Source organism: Lampetra fluviatilis, chromosome 56, assembly GCF_964198595.1.
Source record: "Lampetra fluviatilis chromosome 56, kcLamFluv1.1, whole genome shotgun sequence".
Lineage (NCBI taxonomy): Eukaryota > Metazoa > Chordata > Hyperoartia > Petromyzontiformes > Petromyzontidae > Lampetra > Lampetra fluviatilis.
The window spans coordinates 8,781,213-8,802,617 of NC_136330.1; the positions used below are offsets into that span (position 1 = coordinate 8,781,213).

Below are 21,405 nucleotides of genomic sequence, written 5' to 3' on the forward strand. Positions count from 1 at the left end.
GTGATGATGAGGTGATACACGTGGCCAATACAGAGGACTGCCTGGGCCACGTTACCCCCCACGTGACATCTACTCACTCCTGGTCCTCCTCGCTTTCCTGCCCTCTCCCTGGCCCCTCTCTCCCACTCCCCCTTCTCTCCCCAGGGCGTCGGGCACAGTTTACACGGCGATGGACACAACCACGGGTCACGAGGTGAGAGCCGGGGAGGCAGGCGGTGGGAGACACGGGAGGGGGGTGGAGGTGGTGGGGAGACACGGGGAGGGGTTGGAGGTTGGTGGGAGACACGGGGAGGGGTGGAGGTGGTGGGAGACACGGGGGGGGGGGGTGGAGGTGGTGGGAGACACGGGGGGGGTGGAGGTGGTGGGAGACACGGGGAGGGGTGGAGGTGGTGGGAGACACGGGGGGGGTGGAGGTGGTGGGAGACACGGGGAGGGGTCGGAGGTGGTGGGAGACACGGGGGGGGAGGGGTGGAGGTGGTGGGAGACACGGGGGGGGGGTGGAGGTGGTGGGAGACACGGGGAGGGGTGGAGGTGGTGGGAGACACGGGGGGGGGTGGAGGTGGTGGGAGACACGGGGGGGGGAGGGGTGGAGGTGGTGGGAGACACGGGGTGGGGTGGAGGTGGTGGGAGACACGGGGGGGGGGTGGAGGTGGTGGGAGACACGGGGGGGGGGGGTGGAGGTGGTGGGAGACACGGGGAGGGGGTGGAGGTGGTGGGAGACACGGGGAGGGGGTGGAGGTGGTGGGAGACACGGGGGGGGAGGGGTGGAGGTGGTGGGAGACACGGGTGGGGTGGAGGTGGTGGGAGACACGGGGAGGGTGGAGGTGGTGGGAGACACGGGGGGGGGGAGGGGTGGAGGTGGTGGGAGACACGGGGAGGGGTGGAGGTGGTGGGAGACACGGGGGGGGGTGGAGGTGGTGGGAGACACGGGGAGGGGTGGAGGTGGTGGGAGACACGGGGGGGGGTGGAGGTGGTGGGAGGACACGGGGGGGGGGAGGGGTGGAGGTGGTGGGAGACACGGGAGGGGTGGGGTGGAGGTGGTGGGAGACACGGGGAGGGGTGGAGGTGGTGGGAGACACGGGGGGGGGTGGAGGTGGTGGGAGGACACGGGGAGGGGTGGAGGTGGTGGGAGCCACGGGGGGGGGGGGGTGGAGGTGGTGGGAGACACGGGGGGGGGGGTGGAGGTGGTGGGAGACACGGGGAGGGGTGGAGGTGGTGGGAGACACGGGGAGGGGTGGAGGTGGTGGGAGACACGGGGGGGGGTGGAGGTGGTGGGAGACACGGGGAGGGGTGGAGGTGGTGGGAGACACGGGGGGGGGGGGTGGTGGAGGTGGTGGGAGACACGGGGGAGGGGTGGAGGTGGTGGGAGACACGGGGGGGGGTGGAGGTGGTGGGAGACACGGGGGGGGGGTGGAGGTGGTGGGAGACACGGGGGGGGGGTGGAGGTGGTGGGAGACACGGGGGGGGGGGGTGGTGGAGGTGGTGGGAGACACGGGGGAGGGGTGGAGGTGGTGGGAGACACGGGGGGGGGGGGGTGGTGGAGGTGGTGGGAGACACGGGGGAGGGGTGGAGGGTGGTGGGAGACACGGGGGGGGGGGGGTGGTGGAGGTGGTGGGAGACACGGGGGAGGGGGTGGAGGTGGTGGGAGACACGGGGGGGGGGTGGAGGTGGTGGGGAGACACGGGGGGGGGGGTGGAGGTGGTGGGAGACACGGGGGGGGGGTGGAGGTGGTGGGAGACACGGGGAGGGGTGGAGGTGGTGGGAGACACGGGGGGGGGGGGGGGTGGTGGAGGTGGTGGGAGACACGGGGGAGGGGTGGAGGTGGTGGGAGACACGGCGGGGGGGGGGGGGGTGGTTGGGAGACACGGGGGGGGGGTGGAGGTGGTGGGAGACACGGGGAGGGGTGGAGGTGGTGGGAGACACGACGGGGGGGGGGGGGGTGGAGGGTGGTGGGAGACACGGGGGGGGGTGGAGGGGTGGGGAGACACGGGGGGGGGTGGAGGTGGTGGGAGACACGGGGGGGGGGGGTGGAGGTGGTGGGAGACACGGGGGGGGGTGGAGGTGGTGGGAGACACGGGGAGGGGTGGAGGTGGTGGGAGACACGGGGGGGGGGTGGAGGTGGTGGGAGACACGGGGAGGGGTGGAGGTGGTGGGAGACACGGGGGGGGGGGTGGAGGTGGTGGGAGACACGGGGGGGGGGGGGGGTGGAGGTGGTGGGAGACACGGGGGGGGGTGGAGGTGGTGGGAGACACGGGGGAGGGGTGGAGGTGGTGGGAGACACGGGGGGGGGGGGGTGGAGGTGGGTGGGAGGACACGGGGGGGGGGGGGTGGAGGTGGTGGGAGACACGGGGGGGGGTGGAGGTGGTGGGAGACACGGGGAGGGGTGGAGGTGGTGGGAGACACGGGGAGGGGGGTGGAGGTGGTGGGAGACACGGGGAGGGGTGGAGGTGGTGGGAGACACGGGGGGGGGGGTGGAGGTGGTGGGAGACACGGGGAGGGGTGGAGGTGGTGGGAGACACGGGGGGGGGTGGAGGTGGTGGGAGACACGGGAAGGGGGGGGTGGAGGTGGTGGGAGACACGGGGGGGGGGGGGTGGAGGTGGTGGGAGACACGGGGAGGGGTGGAGGTGGTGGGAGACACGGGGGGGGGGTGGAGGTGGTGGGAGACACGGGGGGGGGTGGAGGTGGTGGGAGACACGGGGGGGGGGTGGAGGTGGTGGGAGACACAGGGGGGGGTGGAGGTGGTGGGAGACACGGGGGTGGGGGTGGAGGTGGTGGGAGACACGGCGGGGGGGGTGGAGGTGGTGGGAGACACGGGGAGGGTGGAGGTGGTGGGAGACACGGGAGGGGGGGGTGGAGGTGGTGGGAGACACGGGGGGGGGGGGGTGGAGGTGGTGGGAGACACGGGGGGGGGTGGAGGTGGTGGGAGACACGGGGGGGGGTGGAGGTGGTGGGAGACACGGGGAGGGGTGGAGGTGGTGGGAGACACGGGGGGGGGGGGTGGAGGTGGTGGGAGACACGGGGGGGGGGTGGAGGTGGTGGGAGACACGGGGGGGGGTGGAGGTGGTGGGAGACACGGGGAGGGGTGGAGGTGGTGGGAGACACGGGGGGGGGGGGGGGTGGAGGTGGTGGGAGACACGGGGAGGGGGTGGAGGTGGTGGGAGACACGGGGGGGGGTGGAGGTGGTGGGAGACACGGGGGGGGGGGTGGAGGTGGTGGGAGACACGGGGGGGGGGGGGTGGAGGTGGTGGGAGACACGGGGAGGGGTGGAGGTGGTGGGAGACACGGGGGGGGGGGGGTGGAGGTGGTGGGAGACACGGGGGGGGGGGGGTGGAGGTGGTGGGAGACACAGGGGGGGGTGGAGGTGGTGGGAGACACGGGGGGGGGTGGAGGTGGTGGGAGACACGGGGGGGGGGTGGAGGTGGTGGGAGACACGGGGGAGGGGTGGAGGTGGTGGGAGACACGGGGGGGGGGGGGTGGAGGTGGTGGGAGACACGGGGAGGGGTGGAGGTGGTGGGAGACACGGGGAGGGGTGGAGGTGGTGGGAGACACGGCGGGGGGGGGGGGTGGTGGGAGACACGGGGGGGGGTGGAGGTGGTGGGAGACACGGGGAGGGGTGGAGGTGGTGGGAGACACGGGGAGGGGTGGAGGTGGTGGGAGACACGGCGGGGGGGGGGGGTGGTGGGAGACACGGGGGGGGGGTGGAGGTGGTGGGAAACACGGGGAGGGGTGGAGGTGGTGGGAGACACGGGGAGGGGTGGAGGTGGTGGGAGACACGGGGAGGGGTGGAGGTGGTGGGAGACACGGCGGGGGGGGGGGGGGTGGGAGACACGGGGGGGGGTGGAGGTGGTGGGAGACACGGGGAGGGGTGGAGGTGGTGGGAGACACGGGGGGGGGTGGAGGTGGTGGGAGACACGGGGGGGGGTGGAGGTGGTGGGAGACACGGGGAGGGGTGGAGGTGGTGGGAGACACGGGGTGGGGTGGAGGTGGTGGGAGACACGGGGGGGGGGTGGAGGTGGTGGGAGACACGGGGGGGGGGTGGAGGTGGTGGGAGACACGGGGAGGGGGGGGGGGGTGGAGGTAGTGGGAGACACGGGGGGGGGTGGAGGTGGTGGGAGACACGGGGAGGGGTGGAGGTGGTGGGAGACACGGGGGGGGGGTGGAGGTGGTGGGAGACACGGGGAGGGGTGGAGGTGGTGGGAGACACGGGGTGGGGTGGAGGTGGTGGGAGACACGGGGGGGGGTGGAGGTGGTGGGAAACACGGGGAGGGGTGGAGGTGGTGGGAGACACGGGGGGGGGTGGAGGTGGTGGGAGACACGGGGAGGGGTGGAGGTGGTGGGAGACACGGGGTGGGGTGGAGGTGGTGGGAGACACGGGGGTGGGTGGAGGTGGTGGGAGACACGGGGAGGGGTGGAGGTGGTGGGAGACACGGGGGGGGGGTGGAGGTGGTGGGAGACACGGGGGGGGGTGGAGGTGGTGGGAGACACGGGGAGGGGTGGAGGTGGTGGGAGACACAGAGAGGGGTGGTGGAGGTGGTGGGAGACACGGGGAGGGGTGGAGGTGATGGGAGACACGGGGAGTGAGTGAGGTGGTGATGGGAGGACACGGGTGGCCTGTGTCTGCCCCCAGGTGGCCATCAAGCAGATGAACCTGCAGGCTCAGCCCAAGAAGGAGCTGATCGTGAACGAGATCCTGGTGATGCGGGAGAACCAGAACCAGAACATCGTCAACTACCTCGACAGGTGCGTCCCAACACAGTGGGGTCAGGGTTTAACACGGCGGGGTCAGGGTTTAACACGGCGGGGTCAGGGTTTAACACAGTGGGGTCAGGGTTTAACACGGCGGGGTCAGGGTTTAACACGGCGGGGTCAGGGTTTAACACAGCGGGGTCAGGGTTTAACACAGTGGGGTCAGGGTTTAACACAGTGGGGTCAGGGTTTAACACAGTGGAGTCAGGGTTTAACACGGCGGGGTCAGGGTTTAACACAGCGGGGTCAGGGTTTAACACAGTGGGGTCAGGGTTTAACACAGTGGGGTCAGGGTTTAACACGGTGGGGTCAGGGTTTAACACGGTGGGGTCAGGGTTTAACACAGTGGGGTCAGGGTTAAACACAGTGGGGTCAGGGTTTAACACAGTGGGGTCAGGGTTTAACACAGTGGGGTCAGGGTTTAACACAGTGGGGTCAGGGTTTAACACAGTGGGGTCAGGGTTTAACACAGTGGGGTCAGGGTTTAACACAGTGGGGTCAGGGTTTAATACAGTGGGGTCAGGGTTTAACACAGTGGACTCAGGGTTTAACACAGTGGAGTCAGGGTTTAACATAGTGGGGTCAGGGTTTAACACAGTGGGGTCAGGGTTTAACACAGTGGGGTCAGGGTTTAACACAGTGGAGTCAGGGTTTAACACAGTGGGGTCAGGGTTTAACACAGAGGGGTCAGGGTTTAACACAGTGGGGTCAGGGTTTAATACAGTGGGGTAAGGGTTTAACACAGTGGAGTCAGGGTTTAACACAGTGGGGTCAGGGTTTAACACAGTGGGGTCAGGGTTTAATACAGTGGGGTCAGGGTTTAACACAGAGGGGTCAGGGTTTAACACAGTGGGGTCAGGGTTTAACACAGAGGGGTCAGGGTTTAACACAGAGGGGTCAGGGTTTAACACAGTGGGGTCAGGGTTTAACACGGTGGGGTCAGGGTTTAACACAGTGGGGTCAGGGTTTAACACAGTGGGGTCAAGGTTTAACACAGTGGGGTCAGGGTTTAACACAGTGGGGTCAGGGTTTAACACAGAGGGGTCAGGGTTTAACACAGTGGAGTCAGGGTTTAACACAGTGGGGTCAGGGTTTAACACAGTGGGGTCAGGGTTTAACACAGTGGGGTCAGGGTTTAACACGGTGGGGTCAGGGTTTAATACAGTGGGGTCAGGGTTTAACACAGTGGACTCAGGATTTAACACAGTGGGGTCAGGGTTTAACACAGTGGGGTCAGGGTTTAACACAGTGGGGTCAGGGTTTAACACAGTGGGGTCAGGGTTTAACACAGTGGGGTCAGGGTTTAACACAGAGGGGTCAGGGTTTTAACACAGTAGGGTCAGGGTTTAACACAGTGGGGTCAGGGTTTAACACAGTGGGGTCAGGGTTTAACACGGTGGGGTCAGGGTTTAACACAGTGGGGTCAGGGGTTTAACACAGTGAGGTCAAGGTTTAACACAGTGGGGTCAGGGTTTAACACAGTGAGGTCAGCGTTTAACACAGTGGGGTCAGGGTTTAACACGGTGCGGTCCCCGTTGCCATAGCTACCTGGTGGAGGACGAGCTCTGGGTCGTCATGGAGTACCTGGCGGGGGGCTCCCTCACCGACGTCGTCACGGAGACGCTCATGGACGAGGGGCACATCGCCGCTGTGTGCCGCGAGGTGGGGCGCGTTACCGCGGTTACCACCACCCCCCGCCCCGTTACCCCCCTCGTTATCTCACATGACGCCGTGTTCTCTACGTTACCCTCGGTTACGCCAAAACACCCCATGGTAACCTCATTACCCTCCTCGTTCCCCCTCTCCCTCCCTTCATCGTCCCCCCCCATCACCCCCCCCCCCCTCCACGTGACCCCCCAACCCCCCCCCCCCCCCACGTGACCCCCCAACCCCCCCCCCCCTCCACGTGACCCCAAACCCCCCCCCCTCCACGTGACCCCCAACCCCCCCCCCCCTCCACGTGACCCCCAACCCCCCCCCCCCAGTGTCTGCAGGCGCTGGAGTTCCTCCACTCGCGGCAAGTGATCCACCGTGACATCAAGAGCGACAACGTCCTGCTGGGCATGGACGGCTCCGTCAAGCTCAGTGAGTCGCTCGCTCACCACTCACTCACCACTCACTCAACACTCACTCACCACTCACTCACCACTCACACAACACTCACTCACCACTCGCTCACCACTCACTCAACACTCGCTCACCACTCACTCAACACTCGCTCACCACTCACTCAACACTCACTCACTGCTTGCTCACCACTCGCTCATCGCTTGCTCGCCACCAGCACTCACCACTCGCTCAACACTCGCTTGCCACTCAAACTCACCACACAAACTCACCACTCAACTCACCACTCACTCACACACGCTCACTGCTCGCACTCACCACTGCTTCACCGCTCACTCACCACACACTCACTGACCACTTGCTCACCACTCACACTCACTCGCTGCTCACTCACCGCCAACTCACCACTCGCTCACCGCTCACCACACACTCGCTCACCACTTGCTCGCCGCTCACTCACTACACACTCGCTCACCGCTCGCTCACCGCTCATACTCACTACATACTCTCACACTCACTCACCACTCGCTCCCCACTCACATACTGACGCACACACACTCACGCACACTCGCGCAGCGTGTCCCCCCGAGTGTTGCCGTGTCTCTGACCCCCCCACATTTTCCTCGACTTGCGTCTGCACCCCCCCTCTGCCCCCCACCCCCCGTGCCCCCCCCCTCCACCCCCGTGTCCCCACAGCCGACTTCGGCTTCTGCGCCCAGATCTCCCCGGAGCAGAGCAAGCGCAGCACCATGGTGGGCACCCCCTACTGGATGGCGCCCGAGGTGAGCGACGGAGAGACGCGGAGACCACGACCCCCCCACGTGGCCTTCAGACGGACCCGGGGGGGGGGCAGGGGGGGGGGCAGGGGGGCTCTGTTAGCGACCAGCGTGGCCCCCCCGGGGCCAGCTGCCCGGCAGCCACCACGTGATCACTCACTCGCCAGTTTAACACGACCTCGTAGGAGGCTTTCACGACCAGCATCACCCATCACAGAGGTGATTTCGGTTAGATCGCGTGAATATATAAATGCGTCGTTAAACCCGCCACCACCCGACACAGCCAACTAGTAAGATTTGTCACGTAAACAGAACGTGGCTAACAGGGGCGGTTTCTTCATTAGGGCGATTGGGCGACGCACCACCAATGTCATTCAACCACAGAGTTACGCTAGCCGTCACTGTCAGCCTCTGGATATAGTCCAATCAGCGTCATGTCACGTTCTGTGGAGTACCGCCTCTTTTTGGGCGATTTCACTCCGGCTGAGAATCGCCCAGAGTGGCCCCATAGACTTACATTCAAAGATGTTTTTTTTTCGAACGGGGGCGCTGCAATGCATTCTCTATGGCTTCCGGGAGGGCTCGCCCTAACGTGCTTACGTCATCATACGTGCTTACGTCATCATACGTAAGCACGTTTCATCCAACAATATAATTTGTCGCCACCTAGTGGAATCTTTAATAAAAGAAACTTGAGTGGATTGTTTTAATAGTGAGTATAGAAACAAACAAGATGTATTGTAAGAGTCACTTTCTTTTTCATTAATATTAAAGAAGTGAAGTTGCCTTTAAATGCTTAAGCTGTTAATTTATCCATTGCATGGGTGGACCTTATCCTTATCAATCATCCAGACATTTGCCCCCCCTGAGAGATTTTGCAGGAGCCGCCACTGGTGGCTAATTAGTTACTAGTACAGCACTAGTGTAGTGTATGGTGTAGTGTAGTGTATCGTAGTGTATAGTGTAGTGTATGGTGTAGTGTATAGTGTAGTGTATAGTGTAGTGTATAGTGGTGTAGTGTATAGTAGTGTAGTATATAGTAGTTTGTAATGTATAGTGGTGTAGTGTATGGTGTGGTGTATAGTGCAGTATACTAGTACAACACACCGGTGTGTTGGAGAGTCAAGCGGCAACATTTACAATCCGAGTACGACGTTTCGCCAGTAATTACAACCAGCTTCATCAGGCGACAGACAGATTTGTGGAGAAATCTTCCTCCCGTTTAGTCGCTTAAATAGAGGCGTCGATGTGATGACGTCACTTGCGAGCCCTTCTTGCGCGAAGTGAGGGGGAGGATTAATGAATTCGTATAAATTACAGTGGGTATCCGTTGCCGGTTGGGTTATTTATATGGTAATTAACGTTCATTCTGCATGCACATTATGCAAGCCAGTTAGTTGTTCTTGTACCTCCGGTCACCGAGTGTTTTGCTCAGAGTTGAAACCGAGGGCCACGCTCAGAGCGCCGCACAGATAGATTCGCGAATCCGTGACTGTGACCCGCAGGTGGTGACGCGCAAGGCCTACGGCCCCAAGGTGGACATCTGGAGCCTCGGCATCATGGCCATCGAGATGGTGGAGGGGGAGCCGCCATACCTGAACGAGAACCCACTCAGGGTGAGTGGGTGGGTGGGTGAGCTGGTGGGTGAGTGGGCGAGTGAATGGGTGGGTGAGCTGGTGGGTGAGTGGGTGAGTAGGTAAGATTGTGGAGGGAGAGCCGCCCTACCTCAATGAGAACCCACTCAGGGTGAGTGGACGGCTGAGCGTGTGGGTGAGCGGGTGGGTGAGTAGGTGGGTGGGTGGGTGAGTGAGCAGGTGAGTGGATGGGCGGGTGAATGGGTGGGTTAACAGGTGGGTGAGTGGGTGGATGAGCGCATGAGTGGGTGGGTGAGTGAGTCAGTGAGTAGGTGAGTGAGCGGCTGAGTGCATAGGTGAGCGGGTGAGTGAGCAGGTGAGTGCGTCGGTGAGTGGGTGAGTGAGCGTGTGAGTGAGCATGTGAGCATGTGAGTGGGTGAGTGAGCGTGTGAGTGGGTGAGTGAGCGGGTGAGTGAGATGGTGGAGGGTGATCCACCCTAAATCTACAAGAACCCACTCGGGGTGAGTGAGTGGATGACCGAGCGGTGGTAGAGCGGTTAGCACACTGCGCTACGAACCTGGCGACCTCAGGTCGATTCCCGTTCACGGCCAACATCGGTGACAATTATCCGAACCGGTCTTGGGCCTCCCCTAGTTCGACTTGGCCTCAAATGAGTGCCTGGTGCGGTGTGTAAACATCGCCACTGGGGAGACCAAATCGGCCGGGCGTGGTGCTGGCCACCCACCCCCTTAGCGCGCCGTGTCGGCCTTCATTGGTACGGCTCGCTAACAGCACTTGCCCTGACAGTCTGTTAAGGCTACACGCGGTGTGGGGGATCTTTGTCTCTGCAGGCTCTCTACCTGATCGCCACCAACGGGACACCCAAGCTGCAGAACCCCGAGAAGCTGTCCCCCGCCTTCCACGACTTCGTGGGTCGCTGCCTCGCCATCGAGGCCGAGACGCGCGGCTCGGCGCACGACCTCCTGCAGGTGCCAGCACGCACCCACACACAGGCAAAGCGCCCCCGCGTAGCCTCCAGCAGGCGGCCGGGGCAAGTGCCCGTTAGCCGGAGAGTTTTGGCGGCCGACGTTGAAGCGCGCTGCCGCCGGGGACAGATTAGTTTGTGGACCCCTCGGAGAGCTCCCCGGGGAACCGGTTCAGATGTTCGTCACTGGTTGGTGGCGAGCAGGAATTGAACTCCGAGTGGAGTTTGTGTGTTCTACCCCTGTGGTGTAGTGAGTGAGTGTTGTGAGTGTGAGTTTGTGTGTTCTACCCCTGTGGTGTAGAGTGTGAGTGTTGTGAGTGAGTGTGTTCTACCCCTGTGGTGTAGAGTGTGAGTGAGTATTGTGAGTGTGAGTTTGTGTGTTCTACCCCTGTGGTGCAGAGTGAGTGAGTGTCGTGTGAGTTTGTGTGTTCTACCCCTGTGTTGTAGAGTGTGAGTGTTGTGAGTGTTGTGAGTGAGTGTGTTCTACCCCTGTGGTGTAGAGTGTGAGTGTTGTGAGTGTTGTGAGTGTGTGTGTTCTACCCCTGTGGTGTAGAGTGTGAGTGTTGTGAGTGTTGTGAGTGAGTGTGTTCTACCCCTGTGGTGTAGAGTGTGAGTGTTGTGAGTGTTGTGAGTGAGTGTGTTCTACCCCTGTGGTGTAGAGTGTGAGTGTTGTGAGTGTTGTGAGTGTGTGTGTTCTACCCCTGTGGTGTAGAGTGTGAGTGTTGTGAGTGTTGTGAGTGAGTGTGTTCTACCCCTGTGGTGTAGAGTGTGAGTGTTGTGAGTGTGTGTGTGTTCTACCCCTGTGGTGCAGATGTAGTGGGCTCAACTGAGTTGCAGACTTCCTCTTGGAAGGCAACACGTATTTATTATTCACCAACACGTAACACAGAAGGGTTACTGCCCTCCCACCAGATAACCTATAGTGGTGGACCACCAGGCTAACTACGCTAACACACGAGGAGTTTAGCTTTCACGAACGGGACCCTGCCTTGGGTCTACGCCACGTGTTGGTGACTTCTTCTTGGACGACGTAGAACGTAGATCGAAGATCTTCATGTGACCGTAGCAACGCTGAACCCGCTCCCTGTGGGGACCCCGCTGATAGGCTCCCGGGCCGTGGCCCCGCCCTTGGCCCCGCCCATGACCACGCCCACCTTCGAGAGAGCTCTGTGTCTCTCTCTCTCTCAACCTTTCCCGTCGGATCTTACCCAGCCACGTGACCACCCCCTAGCCCCCACCTGGGGCCCCTGTGTAGATCTTACTTGTCACGTGACTTCCAGGGTCAACCAGAGTGCCATGGCCTGGGGTAACCTCATCCCATGGCTGACACTCTCACACTCCCTCCTGTAGGGGTCAGCACTGCACGCCACGCGTGGTGCCACTGAGCGCTATCCCAGCGCTCACCGAGCCCCCTCTAGGGCTGGTACTGCACCCACCTACGGGGTGTCCGCGATGACAAAGCATCGCACGCCGCGCCTCGCTAGAGCCGCCATTACTGAGTGACATTCACGATGTCGCTGCACACGTGGTGTCCGCGATGTGAGCACATGGCACGCCGTGCCCCTCTGGGGCCGGCATCATGCAGTGACATCCGCGATGTCACTACACAGTCTGAGTGAGTGAGTGTCGTGAGTGTGTTCTAGCCCTGTGGTGCAGAGTGAGTGTTGTGAGTGTGAGTGAGTGTGTTCTACCCCTGTGGTGCAGAGTGAGTGTTGTGAGTGTGAGTGAGTGTGTTCTACCCCTGTGGTGTAGAGTGAGTGTTGTGAGTGTGAGTGAGTGTGTTCTACCCCTGTGGTGCAGAGTGAGTGTTGTGAGTGAGTGAGTGTGTTCTACCCCTGTGGTGCAGAGTGAGTGTTGTGAGTGTGAGTGAGTGTGTTCTAGCCCTGTGGTGCAGAGTGAGTGTTGTGAGTGTGAGTGAGTGTGTTCTACCCCTGTGGTGCAGAGTGAGTGTTGTGAGTGTCGTGAGTGTGTTCTAGCCCTGTGGTGCAGAGTGAGTGTTGTGAGTGTGAGTGAGTGTGTTCTACCCCTGTGGTGCAGAGTGAGTGTTGTGAGTGTGAGTGAGTGTGTTCTACCCCTGTGGTGTAGAGTGAGTGTTGTGAGTGTGAGTGAGTGTGTTCTACTCCTGTGGTGCAGAGTGAGTGAGTGTTGTGAGTGAGTGTGTTCTACCCCTGTGGTGCAGAGTGAGTGTTGTGAGTGTCGTGAGTGTGTTCTACCCCTGTGGTGCAGAGTGAGTGTTGTGAGTGTGAGTGAGTGTGTTCTACCCCTGTGGTGTAGAGTGAGTGTTGTGAGTGTGAGTGAGTGTGTTCTACCCCTGTGGTGCAGAGTGAGTGTTGTGAGTGAGTGAGTGTGTTCTACCCCTGTGGTGCAGAGTGAGTGTTGTGAGTGTGAGTGAGTGTGTTCTAGCCCTGTGGTGCAGAGTGAGTGTTGTGAGTGTGAGTGAGTGTGTTCTACCCCTGTGGTGCAGAGTGAGTGTTGTGAGTGTCGTGAGTGTGTTCTAGCCCTGTGGTGCAGAGTGAGTGTTGTGAGTGTGAGTGAGTGTGTTCTACCCCTGTGGTGCAGAGTGAGTGTTGTGAGTGTGAGTGAGTGTGTTCTACCCCTGTGGTGTAGAGTGAGTGTTGTGAGTGTGAGTGAGTGTGTTCTACTCCTGTGGTGCAGAGTGAGTGAGTGTTGTGAGTGAGTGTGTTCTACCCCTGTGGTGTAGAGTGAGTGTTGTGAGTGTGAGTGAGTGTGTTCTACCCCTGTGGTGCAGAGTGAGTGTTGTGAGTGTCGTGAGTGTGTTCTACCCCTGTGGTGCAGAGTGAGTGTTGTGAGTGTGAGTGAGTGTGTTCTACCCCTGTGGTGCAGAGTGAGTGTTGTGAGTGTGAGTGAGTGTGTTCTACCCCTGTGGTGTAGAGTGAGTGTTGTGAGTGTGAGTGAGTGTGTTCTACTCCTGTGGTGCAGAGTGAGTGAGTGTTGTGAGTGAGTGTGTTCTACCCCTGTGGTGTAGAGTGAGTGTTGTGAGTGTGAGTGAGTGTGTTCTACCCCTGTGGTGCAGAGTGAGTGTTGTGAGTGTCGTGAGTGTGTTCTACCCCTGTGGTGCAGAGTGAGTGTTGTGAGTGTGAGTGAGTGTGTTCTACCCCTGTGGTGTAGAGTGAGTGTTGTGAGTGTGAGTTAGTGTGTTCTAGCCCTGTGGTGTAGAGTGTTGTGAGTGTGAGTTAGTGTGTTCTAGCCCTGTGGTGCAGAGTGAGTGTTGTGAGTGTGAGTGTGTTCTACCCCTGTGGTGTAGAGTGAGTGTTGTGAGTGTGAGTTAGTGTGTTCTACCCCTGTGGTGCAGAGTGAGTGTTGTGAGTGTGAGTGAGTGTGTTCTACCCCTGTGGTGTAGAGTGAGTGTTGTGAGTGTGAGTTTGTGTGTTCTACCCCTGTGGTGCAGAGTGAATGAGTGTTGTGAGTGTTAGTGAGTTAGTGTGTTCTACCCCTGTGGTGTAGAGTGAGTGAGTGTTGTGAGTGTGTGAGTGTGTTCTACCCCTGTGGTGTAGAGTGAGTGTTGTGAGTGTGTGTGTTCTAGCCCTGTGGTGCAGAGTGAGTGTTGTGAGTGTGAGTGAGTGTGTTCTACCCCTGTGGTGCAGAGTGAGTGTTGTGAGTGTGTGTGTTCTAGCCCTGTGGTGCAGAGTGAGTGTTGTGAGTGTGAGTGAGTGTGTTCTACCCCTGTGGTGTAGAGTGAGTGTTGTGAGTGTGAGTGAGTGTGTTCTACCCCTGTGGTGCAGACTGAGTGTTGTGAGTGTGAGTGAGTGTGTTCTACCCCTGTGGTGTAGAGTGAGTGAGTGTTGTGAGTGAGTGTGAGTGTGTTCTACCCCTGTGGTGCAGACTGAGTGTTGTGAGTGTGAGTGAGTGTGTTCTACCCCTGTGGTGCAGAGTGAGTGTTGTGAGTGTGAGTGAGTGTGTTCTACCCCTGTGGTGTAGAGTGAGTGTTGTGAGTGTGAGTGAGTGTGTTCTACCCCTGTGGTGCAGAGTGAGTGTTGTGAGTGTGAGTGAGTGTGTTCTACCCCTGTGGTGCAGAGTGAGTGTTGTGAGTGAGTGAGTGTGTTCTACCCCTGTGGTGTAGAGTGAGTGTTGTGAGTGTGAGTGAGTGTGTTCTACCCCTGTGGTGTAGAGTGAGTGTTGTGAGTGTGAGTGAGTGTGTTCTACCCCTGTGGTGCAGAGTGAGTGAGTGTTGTGAGTGAGTGTCGTGAGTGTGTTCTACCCCTGTGGTGCAGAGTGAGTGTTGTGAGTGTGAGTGAGTGTGTTCTACCCCTGTGGTGCAGAGTGAGTGTTGTGAGTGTGAGTGAGTGTGTTCTACCCCTGTGGTGCAGAGTGAGTGAGTGTTGTGAGTGAGTGTCGTGAGTGTGTTCTACCCCTGTGGTGCAGAGTGAGTGTTGTGAGTGTGAGTGAGTGTGTTCTACCCCTGTGGTGCAGAGTGAGTGAGTGTTGTGAGTGAGTGTCGTGAGTGTGTTCTACCCCTGTGGTGCAGAGTGAGTGTTGTGAGTGTGAGTGAGTGTGTTCTACCCCTGTGGTGCAGAGTGAGTGAGTGTTGTGAGTGAGTGTCGTGAGTGTGTTCTACCCCTGTGGTGCAGAGTGAGTGTTGTGAGTGTGATTGAGTGTGTTCTACCCCTGTGGTGCAGAGTGAGTGTTGTGAGTGTGAGTGAGTGTGTTCTACCCCTGTGGTGCAGAGTGAGTGTTGTGAGTGTGAGTGAGTGTGTTCTAGCCTTGTGTTGTAGAGTGAGTGTTGTGAGTGTGAGTGAGTGTATTCTAGCCTTGTGTTGTAGAGTGAGTGTTGTGCGTGAGTGTGTGTGTTCTACCCGTGTGTTGCAGTGAGTGTTGTGAGTGTGAGTGAGTGTCGTGTGTGTGTTCTACCCCTGTGGTGTAGAGTGAGTGTTGTGAGTGTGAGTGAGTGTGTTCTAGCCCTGTGTTGCAGAGTGAGTGAGTGTTGTGAGTGTGTGTGTTCTAGCCTTGTGTTGTAGAGTGAGTGTTGTGCGTGAGTGTGTGTGTTCTACCCGTGTGTTGCAGTGAGTGTTGTGAGTGTGAGTGAGTGTCGTGTGTGTGTTCTACCCCTGTGGTGTAGAGTGAGTGTTGTGAGTGTGAGTTAGTGTGTTCTACCCCTGTGGTGCAAAGTGAGTGAGTGTTGTGAGTGTGAGTGAGTGTGTTCTACCCCTGTGGTGCAGAGTGAGTGAGTGTTGTGAGTGTGAGTGAGTGTGTTCTAGCCCTGTGGTGTAGAGTGAGTGTTGTGCGTGAGTGTGTGTGTTCTACCCGTGTGTTGCAGTGATTGTTGTGAGTGTGAGTGAGTGTCGTGTGTGTGTTCTACCCCTGTGGTGTAGAGTGAGTGTTGTGAGTGTGAGTGAGTGTGTTCTAGCCCTGTGTTGCAGAGTGAGTGAGTGTTGTGAGTGTGTGTGTTCTAGCCTTGTGTTGTAGAGTGAGTGTTGTGCGTGAGTGTGTGTGTTCTACCCGTGTGTTGCAGTGAGTGTTGTGAGTGTGAGTGAGTGGAGTTTGTGTTTTCTACCCCTGTGGTGTAGAGTGAATGTTGTGAGTGTGAGTTTGTGTGTTCTACCCCTGTGGTGCAGAGTGAATGAGTGTTGTGAGTGTTAGTGAGTTAGTGTGTTCTACCCCTGTGGTGCAAAGTGAGTGAGTGTTGTGAGTGTGAGTGAGTGTGTTCTACCCCTGTGGTGCAGAGTGAGTGAGTTTTGTGAGTGAGTGTGAGTGTGTTCTACCCCTGTGGTGCAGAGTGAGTGAATGTTGTGAGTGAGTGTGAGTGTGTTCTACCCCTGTGGTGTAGAGTGAGTGAGTGTTGTGAGTGAGTGTGAGTGTGTTCTACCCCTGTATTGTATAGTGAGTGAGTGTTGTGAGTGAGTGTGAGTGTGTTCTACCCCTGTGGTGTAGAGTGAGTGAGTGTTGTGAGTGAGTGAGTGTGAGTGTGTTCTACCCCTGTGGTGTAGAGTGAGTGTTGTGAGTGAGTGTGAGTGTGTTCTACCCCTGTGGTGTAGAGTGAGTGAGTGTTGTGAGTGAGTGTGAGTGTGTTCTACCCCTGTATTGTACAGTGAGTGAGTGTTGTGAGTGAGTGTGAGTGTGTTCTACCCCTGTGGTGCAGAGTGAGTGAGTGTTGTGAGTGAGTGTGTTCTACCCCTGTGGTGTAGAGTGTGAGTGTTGTGAGTAAGTGTGAGTGTGTTCTACCCCTGTGGTGCAGAGTGAGTGAGTGTGAGTGAGTGTGTTCTACCCCTGTGGTGTAGAGTGTGAGTGTTGTGAGTGAGTGTGAGTGTGTTCTACCCCTGTGGTGCAGAGTGAGTGAGTGTTGTGAGTGAGTGTGAGTGTGTTCTACCCCTGTGGTGCAGAGTGAGTGAGTGTTGTGAGTGTGTTCTACCCCTGTGGTGTAGAGTGAGTGTTGTGAGTGTGTTCTACCCCTGTGGTGCAGAGTGAGTGAGTGTGAGTGTGTTCTACCCCTGTGGTGTAGAGTGAGTGTTGTGAGTGTGTTCTACCCCTGTGGTGTAGAGTGTGAGTGTTGTGAGTGTGAGTGAGTGTGTTCTACCACTGTGGTGTAGAGTGAGTGTTGTGAGTGAGTGTGAGTGTGTTCTACCCCTGTGGTGCAGAGTGAGTGAGTGTGAGTGTGTTCTACCCCTGTGGTGCAGAGTGAGTGAGTGTGAGTGTGTTCTACCCCTGTGGTGTAGAGTGAGTGTTGTGAGTGTGTTCTACCCCTGTGGTGTAGAGTGTGAGTGTTGTGAGTGTGAGTGAGTGTGTTCTACCACTGTGGTGTAGAGTGAGTGTTGTGAGTGAGTGTGAGTGTGTTCTACCCCTGTGGTGCAGAGTGAGTGAGTGTGAGTGTGTTCTACCCCTGTGGTGCAGAGTGAGTGAGTGTGAGTGTGTTCTACCCCTGTGGTGCAGAGTGAGTAGAGTTTGTTCCCCTCCCGCTCTGCTGCGTGGGTCTCCTCTGGGTTTCCACAAGGGAAGTGGTATCGGCCACACATCCCATTGCTACAGAGTCTGCTGCTGCAAGTCGCCCGAGTGCGAGACGTGGCGCGCACAGCTCTGGTCACGCCGGCCGGCTCGTGCGCCATTGGCGGCCTTCCACTCGTTTACGGCACTTGCCCCAACAGCCGCTGTGTAGGTTACACGGGGGACCTTTGTCTTTGTGCGTGTGCATGCAGCATCCATTCCTGAAACTGGCCAAGCCGCTGTCCAGCCTCACTCCGCTCATCGTGGCCGCCAAGGAGGCGATCAAGAACGCACGCTAGATTCACGCACACACGCGCGCACACACACACATGCACACGCACACACGCGCGCACACACATACATGCACGCGCATGCACGCACACATGCACGCGCACGTACATGTATGTGCACACAACAACTGCCAACATTCGCTACAAAGTGGCATTGATGTTACCACGGCGCTTGTGCCAAGCTTGGTGCACTTTGAGGCACGTAAAGTGGTGAAGGCTCACTGGCAGGTCACGGAACAGACCCAGCAGGTGTCGTGGGTTGGCTGACTTGAGATGACTGGCCGAAGCACCAACTGTGCCCCCACTGTGCCAACTTGCTGTGTTTAGCCGCCCGGCGCTCCGCTCGTTGTTGTGAGCGTTACTCCACTACCCTCCACTGTTGCTGGAGGGCGACTGCCTCCAACTGCCCAGTAGCGTCCTTCATGAGCCTCCTCCTCCACAGAGGCCGATCTTGAGACCGATCTTGACGCCGCTGGTACCAGTCATCGGCAAGTCGACTCAGCTCCACATCCTCCTGTACCACATCAGTCCATCTCTTCTCTAGCCCATACCGTGCCCGTTTAGCCCCCTCTGTCCAACCAAACAGAAGCTGTTTGGGCATGCGTTGGCTGGGTATGTGGGGTACATGACCCAGTCAACACAGCCTCGCCTGCCGGAGGAGCTCACCGATGGGACTGTGTCCAGATCTTTCAAGGATCTGTGAGCTACTTACACAATTCAGCCTGGTTAAACCCAGGATTATTTGTACTGGCTTTCCTGAATATTTCAAACGAGCATAGATGTTTCCTTTAAAGGCGTCCACATTTTGCAAGCATAGAGAATGGAGAGTATAATTGTGGCCTAGAAGACCCGAACCTTCGTGTGGAGCGACAGACCAGGTAGCTTCCACACAGCGTTCGCAGCCGATGAAGAGATAATGCCGCTCGACTGATGCAGAGTGAGACCTCTGCTGCAAAACCGGAACCAGTCACAAGCACACTTCCCAGGCACAGAAACCTCACCACTCTCTCCACAACTGCCCCATCACACACAGGGAGTTTAGGGGGTGGAATATGTCATGGTAAGGCCCCATCTCTTAGTAGCACGCTCCAGGTTCAGCAGCTAAGCCTCCAACTCCTCAGTAGCACTCACCAGATCTTCAGCATATATAATGTGGTTGGCCAATAGGGAGCCATCCGTCGACCACACCCGTGCATCGATCAACTTCCCATTGTATTTGTACTCGATGGAAATTCCTTTTGTACAGCCATGAAAATTTGATCGAACTACGTGGTCGAAGATGATGTTAAATAACGAATACATTTATATATTCCATCAAGGTCCTAAAGATCTGCTGATCTTCAACTGCTCAGCACCTCCAGGTCTAGGTTGAGCTCTTTTGGTGAACGGGCTTTTGTTATCGTGGCACCCAAGCTATGGAACGCCTTGCCACTTGAAATCAGGGCAATCACAGTCGATAGATAGATAGATGTAAGTCTGCTTTGAATACCCATCTCTTTAAAGTGGCCTTCCCTCTTTAGTTTGGTCAGTTGACCTGTTTCGGTTTTTATTTTGCCTGCTTTTCATGCATTGCGCATCGGGATCCTCAGATGGAATGCGCATGACACATTTGCATTGTTATTATTTATAATGTCGAAGCCAGAGGACATCCCATCGCACCTCAAGGTGAACAGGGCCTAGTACCATAGGCCTTGACCAGGTCAATAAAGCAGAGGTGGAGGTCCTCTCGAAATTCCCTCCACCTCTGCACACGGACAGAGAATATGGCCCAAACCTGAAACTGCAATTGGGCCTTTCAGCGCACCCAGCAAGGCAATGTTCAATAATCCTTGCTCGGACCTTTCCTGGCACGCTGAGGAGGAATATGCCCCTGTAGTTGTTACAGTCTGTGTGGTCGCCCTTCTTAAAGAGAGGGACCATCAGGGCATCCTTCCAATCCTGCTTAACCGGTCCAGTATTCCAGACTGTTATCATGATGTCATACAGGGCAGTCTGCACACAAACGCTACCCTCCCTCAGCAGTTCACTTGGGAGATCATCTCTCTCCAACGCTTATCCCGGTCTCTTGTACTTCCTCAACATACACACCCTGAGCCAGCCACTCGGATGGGATGGCTACTTCTTCTCATGTTTGAGGCACGACAGACACACACTTACAGCCACGCTAACACCAACAGGCAAAAGCATCCTTCGGTACCCTTCAGCCCATCACAAACTACACGTTACTCTGACAGGGACCAGTCTCCCCACAGAAGAGACAATGTGGAGCCTCCAGAGTGGCAGTGGGAACCGCGCCGTGCCCCGCAGGCAGTCCAGGGCTTGGGGTGAGGTGCGGTTAGGGCAGTGAGGTGTAGTGGTAGTGCCGTGTGTCTCGGGTCAGTGTTGGGGGCTGGGTGGAGGGAAGTTCTCCCCGATGCTTCCCTCTAACCCCGTTTCCCGTGTGAAGTCACGACGGGGGTGACATCACAGTGTGTGACATCACAGTGTGTGACATCACAGTGGGTGACATCACAGTGTGTGACATCACAGTGTGTGACATCACAGTGTGTGCGACATCGCGACGCGTTCTGACGTCACGACGCGTATGATGTCACACTCGTGAAGTGCGGCGTCACACACGTCGCGACACGTGCGGCGGGCACAACGCCACGACGCGTGTGACGTCACAATGTAGGCGACGTCACAGCGTGTGTGACGTCACGACACGTGTGACGTCAATGCGTGCAACATCACGACACGTGTGGGCGTCACAATGGGCGCGACGTCACAACGTGTATGACGTCACGCATGACGTCGCAACGCGTGTTATGTCACGTAACATCGTGACGTGCGTGACGTCACGACGCGTGTTTTTACCACGTGGCGCCGCAGGCAAGTGCCGTAGCGGCCGCTCGTCTCCGGTTTCCGTTTCACTTTCAGTCGCCGCCATCACTGCCGCTGATTCCATTAAAGTCGATTTTTAACGAACCCAATCGTCGGCCGATTGCACCGCTCCCCCAAAACAGAAACTTCCACCCGACCGCTCACGGCCGAACCCTGCCAGGGTGCAACCATGGGGGGGGGGGGGCGGGTGGGCTGTGTGTGGCGGTGTTATGTGACTCATTGGGGTCCGGTCGGCCACTACCCAGGAACAAACAAAAAATGTGTTACACGGTGTTATTCAAATAAACAAAAAATATTCCAACAATTAACCATGAATGCTAAAAGCATTGTTACAAATGAAAAAAAATCGAACAAATGCGCACAGCGTAAAATCTCGTGGTGCTATTTGTCGTGTTTGTTACTGAACTCCATCAGGCTCCTTTGCTCACTGACATGCGCATGAAAGCAAGATGCACAAACACATTCCTCCTGCGGAGGGAGCTGGTAGGAACGTTGGGTTGCTCGGTCAATGGCCTGCAGGGTCAACGGCGGCGTGGTGTATTCCGCAAATAAGGCCGACTGTGAGGGCGGGCACAGGCCGGCGTGAGTAGGTTAAACGTTGAGTTTTATAAGGGCACCACGGGGTGACCAGCCCCTCCCCACCCAGCCCCACCCCTCCCACCCCCCACCCAGCCCCTCCTCACCCAGCCCCTCCCCACCCAGCCCCTCCCCACCCTCCCCTTTCCACCCAGCCCCACCCCTCCCATTTTTGGACGCACGACAGACGGACGGACACAACAATCCCCTGTGGGCTGGTGTAACCAGGAGGTTCCTACCAGTCTAGCTTCACTGTGAGTATCGTACCTTTAACGTGCTTTATATTAATTCATCCTGCCACTGGTGAAGACCGTCTTCCTTTAAACCCAACACACCGTGCAACTAAGACAAGAGAGTTATACTCTTTGGTTCTTTCGGTAAAGTCACGTGGGTATAAAGTAAAATAAATCACGACGTTTCGGGCGCAACGCAAGCGTCCATCATCATCAGGTGGGAAAGCGTGGCCTGCTGCTGCTGCCGAGGCAGACTGTTTTCACGTGATTTGTTTTATTTTCTACCCACGTGACTTTACCGAAAGAACCAAACAGAATGGATTCCTGCAGTCACAAA

At 58.0% G+C, this 21,405-nt stretch overlaps 1 protein-coding gene across 1 annotated transcript in view; it reads left to right on the forward strand.

Moving 5' to 3' along the window:
• Positions 1-20,419, forward strand: part of LOC144950144 (serine/threonine-protein kinase PAK 3-like) — a 41,390-nt gene extending 20,971 nt beyond the window's left edge. Inside the window, exons 8-15 of the mRNA XM_078880205.1 lie at positions 145-193; positions 4,629-4,741; positions 6,292-6,409; positions 6,733-6,832; positions 7,511-7,596; positions 9,096-9,206; positions 10,017-10,154; positions 17,299-20,419. Coding sequence (XP_078736331.1) covers positions 145-193; positions 4,629-4,741; positions 6,292-6,409; positions 6,733-6,832; positions 7,511-7,596; positions 9,096-9,206; positions 10,017-10,154; positions 17,299-17,385 — 802 coding nt within the window. The 3' untranslated portion in view covers positions 17,386-20,419. The remainder of the gene's footprint in view (positions 1-144; positions 194-4,628; positions 4,742-6,291; positions 6,410-6,732; positions 6,833-7,510; positions 7,597-9,095; positions 9,207-10,016; positions 10,155-17,298) is intronic.
• Positions 20,420-21,405: the final 986 nt, after the last annotated feature.